Source organism: Carlito syrichta, unplaced genomic scaffold, assembly GCF_000164805.1.
Source record: "Carlito syrichta isolate Samal-C Ts95f unplaced genomic scaffold, Tarsius_syrichta-2.0.1 Scaffold303074, whole genome shotgun sequence".
Taxonomy (NCBI): Eukaryota; Metazoa; Chordata; class Mammalia; order Primates; family Tarsiidae; genus Carlito; species Carlito syrichta.
The window spans coordinates 305,527-309,951 of NW_007247170.1; the positions used below are offsets into that span (position 1 = coordinate 305,527).

General features: G+C 59.6%; 1 protein-coding gene across 1 annotated transcript in view; it reads left to right on the forward strand.

The window, feature by feature from the left end:
• OSGIN1 (oxidative stress induced growth inhibitor 1) overlaps positions 1 to 3,939 on the forward strand; it is a 6,129-nt gene extending 2,190 nt beyond the window's left edge. Inside the window, exons 4-5 of the mRNA XM_008057620.2 lie at positions 4 to 66; positions 2,674 to 3,939. Coding sequence (XP_008055811.1) covers positions 4 to 66; positions 2,674 to 3,619 — 1,009 coding nt within the window. The 3' untranslated portion in view covers positions 3,620 to 3,939. The remainder of the gene's footprint in view (positions 1 to 3; positions 67 to 2,673) is intronic.
• Positions 3,940 to 4,425: the final 486 nt, after the last annotated feature.

Sequence of the window (4,425 nt, forward strand, 5' to 3'; positions counted from 1 at the left end):
GAGCCAGGGCCAGTGGATGGGGCTCCCAGACCTGCAGGTCAAGGACTGGATGCAGAAGAAGCGCAGGTGAGGCCGCCGGCCCTGCACGCCGAGCCCAGGGCAGACACCTGGGCTGCAGAGCTCAGCCCGCCCTCCTCCTCCTCTTCCAGGGGGAAACTGAGGCTTGGCACACGAGTGGGAGGGGGTTAGGGAACCAGGCTTACCCCAAGACTCCCTGTCCCGTGCTCCCTCCTTCAATCCCATGGCCCCTGACTTGTGCCTCTAGGGAAAGGGTGACAGTGGGGTCCCCCAGGCCTCTGGCAGCCCTTTCCGCTTGCTCCTCTGATGGCTGTCCTTCCTGGGTCAGCAGGTAGGGTGCACTTCCTTCTTATTTAAATCCTTTGCATTAAAACCATGGCCACGAGGCAGAGCACTGAGCATTAAGAAAGGGAAGCCAAGACATGCCAGTCTGCCCTTTGACTCAGCCCTGTCCCATCGGGGGTATCCTCTCCCCAACTGGCCTCTGCTCCAGGGTGTCCACCTGCACACTGCAGCCAACCTGGGAACACAGTCACATCCCTGAATGAAGGAGCATGGAGTTGCTCATAGGAAGCACTGCCGGCAGACACCTGGGTAGGGGCGGCCTCTGCAGGGGAGGCCAGGTGATCCCACCCCAGGGCTGTGACAGGGCCGGCATCCTCCCAACAGACTCTGGGCTTCACTCTCCTGTCTTCAAGATCTCTTAAATCCAAAGAGCCTCCATCCTGCACATTTGGGAGGAGATTGTCTGGGCTCAGGGGTGATGTGTTAACAGACAGGAGAGTCAGTTTCACTTGTAAACGTACCCTCTTAGATTCTACATTTGGTTTTTTTTTTAAAGTTAGGGTCTCACTGTGTCGCTCAGGCTGAAAGTCAGTGGCATGCTCATGGACGCCGCAGCCTTGACCTGCTGGGCTCCGGTGATCCTTCCAGCTCAGCCTCCCAAGTAGCTGGAACCATAGGCATGTGCCACCACACCCAACTTATTTTTTGAGTTATTGTAGAGACAAGGTCTCACCAAGTTGCCCAGGCTGGTCTTGAACCCCTGGGTTCAGGCAATCTTCCCGCCTCAGTTTCCCAAAGTGCTGGGATGACAGGCATGAGCCACTGTGCCCAGCGACTTTCGTGTTTTCCCATTAGATGGTGAAACAGTGTTGCCACCATCCTTTGCCATGGCCTGGTAATATCCCAAGGAGGGAGCATCCCCAGTTCAGCAAACCTTGAACATTGAACATTAAAATTCCCCCGTGCCAGGTCTTGTGCTTGGATTCAGAGCAAAAAACCCCGACAGAGGGTCCTGTCCTCATGGCACTGCGTCTTCCCAGAGTGTCGGTATTATAAACAATGCTGCTCAGGACATTGCCTCAGGACGGGGCTTCATCACAGTTTTACAAAAACTGAGCAAAGGGACATGACAAACCCACAGAGATAAACCCCAGAGCAGCAGGTGCCAAGAGTGGGGCAGCTGGCATGGCCTCGGGGTGCAGTCTCAGCCCCACTGGCCCTGCCGTCATTGCCCCTGGACAGAGCACTAATAAAAACAGGAATAATAATAATAACAATAATAAAATAGCTCCTGCTGTTACTGTGTGGCCTGGGGACGCTGGCAAGCGCTTCATGTGGGATTTTTTTTTCCTTTTTTTTTAGAAATAGGGTTTCACTATGTGGCCCAGGCTAGTCTCCAATGCCTGGCCTCAAGCTATCCTCCCCAAGTGCTGGGATTACAGGTGTGAGTCACTGCACCTGGCCAACATGGGATATTTCTCTTATTTTTGAGTCACAGTCTCACTCTGTTGCCCAGACTGGAGTGCAGTGACACACTCATGGCCACTGCAGCCTCGACCTGCTGGGTTCAGGCAATCCTTCCACTCCCGCCTTCCAAATAGCTGGGACACCTGGCTAATTTTTTTGGTTTACTGTAGCACTAATTTTTTGGCTTATTTGGCTCTTCAAGTTACCCAGGCTGGTCTCGAACCCATGGGCTCAGGCAGTCCTCTCACTTTCACCTCCCAAAATGCTGGGATAACAGGGGTGAGTCACCATGCCTGACTGGGATATTTCTTAATCTACTTTTTAACTGACTGCCTACAGAAAAGCACACAACTCATATTAGTACAGGTGGGTGACATTTCTCCAGATGGGCCCTCAGAATAAAAATAGACCCCCCAGAAGGCCCCCCCCCATGGGCTTTTCAATCAGCATTCCCCCTCCATTCCATCTAATCCTTTGAGGTGACAGTAACAGCGGCTCGTCCGTCCATGTCACTTGCTACCAGTCAGATTCTGTCCCAGGCACGTTGTTCATTGAATCCTGTTGACAGCCTCACGAGGTGGGTTCTCCCTCCACCACCATCCTCATGTTGCAAAGGAGGAAACTGAGGCAGAGTGTCAGACACACCATTCACTCACGTCAGGGTCACAGGGTGTGGCTCCAGAGGCCACAGCCAGAACCCACCCCACAGTGCTCTCCTGAGGGAGGTGCCCCTGTTAGCTCTATTTTACAGAAGTGGAGACGGAGGCTGGGAGAGGCTGAGCCACCGGCCTGGCCCCACCTCTGGCGGGTGGCGGGGTTGCCGATCGCTGATACCAGCCTGGTCTTGCTCCAACACCCCAGAACACTCTCTGACGCCCGCCCTTCTGTGTCCCCCGCTCACAGGGGTCTTCGCAACAGCCGGGCCACGGCCGGGGACATTGCCCACTACTACAGGGACTACGTGGCCCAGAAGGGTCTGAGCCACAACTTTGTATCTGGTGCCGTGGTCACAGCCGTGGAGTGGGGACCGCCTGAGCCCCGCAGCCCCACTGCCCGGGACCCCGGGCCCCTCTTCCAGGTGAGCGGTACCCTGAGCCGGGACCACGGCCGCCAGCCCTTCTCGCTGTGGGCCCGCAACGTGGTCCTGGCCACGGGCACCTTCGACAGCCCGGCGCGGCTGGGTGTCCCCGGGGAGGCCCTGCCCTTCGTCCACCACGACCTGTCGGCCCTGGAGGCCGCCACGAGGGCAGGCGCAGTGACCCCGGCCTCCGATCCGGTCCTCATCGTGGGCGCAGGGCTGTCGGCGGCCGACGCGGTGCTCTTGGCCCGCCACTGCGGCATCCCGGTGATCCACGCCTTCCGCCGGCCGGTGGACGACCCCGGCATGGTGTTCAACCAGCTGCCCAAGATGCTGTACCCCGAGTACCACAAGGTGCACCAGATGATGCGTGAGAGGTCCATCCTGTCGCCCAGCCCCTACGCGGGCTACCGCAGCCTCCCTGGGCACCGACTGCTGCTTTTCAAGGACGACTGCCAGGCCGTGCTCCGGGACCCCGACGGCGCTGAGGCGGTCTTCGGGGTCTCCCTGGTGCTGGTCCTCATTGGCTCCCACCCCGACCTCTCCTTCCTGCCCGGGGCCGGCACCCACCTGGCCGTGGACCCCGACCAGCCGCTGAGTGCCAAGCGGAACCCGGTTGACGTGGACCCCTTCACCTACCAGAGCGCGCGCCAGGAGGGCCTGTACGCCGTTGGGCCGCTGGCTGGGGACAACTTCGTGCGGTTCGTGCAGGGCGGGGCCCTGGCCGTGGCCAGCTCCCTGCGGAGGAAGGAGCCCCGGCAGCCACCCTAGGGGCCGGCCGCCGCTGCACCCGGCCCTGAGGAGGAGGGAGATCACCACAGCCCTGCTGGACGCAGGGTCCGAAGCCGCCGCGGAGGGGCTGTGAGCCCGTGCCCTCAGCCTTGCGGCCAAGAGGAGGGGGCCCCAGGTGTCCTCGGCTCCCAGAGGCCCGAGGTGAGAACAGCAGCCGCAGACCAGGGTCTGCCCAGACCTAGGCTTTCCGGGGCAGCTGCCCATGTGAGCTGGGATCACCAGGGCCAGCTGAGCACCCCACCAGGAGGACTCCAACCTCGCTCCTTCCAGAAGCTGGTCCCAAATAAAACCAGCACCTGCCTTCACGCCGGCGTCTCAGAACTCTGCTTGGGGTGGGAACCAGGGGCAGGGATGCTGCACTAGGCGTGGAGGAGCACAGGGCATATGGGAGGTCCTGGGTGAGGCCATGGGCTGGGGCTTGGGGACAAGGAGTGGCACTCCAAGTGTGGGGGCATCAAACAGGCCCCTGTAGAGAGCCTGGCAGGGAAGAGAATGGGCCAGGGGTGGTGACCAGGAGGGCTGTCCCTGCCCTGCCACCCCTCCAGCCATTCCCTCCCATGCCCCTACCCCTCCACTCCAGTCACAGCATCTCCTTTCCGTCCCTCCTGCTCACCTGCTTCTGCCTGCTTTAGGGCCTTTGCACAGGCTGGCCCCCAGCCCAGGAGACTTTTTCATCTCTTTCACAACCCCTCTTCCTCGGAATCTCTCGGCATAAGAGTCACTTCTTCCCAGACACTTCTCCTGACACAAACCCCTCCATCACCATCAGAGCAAATGCTCCTCTC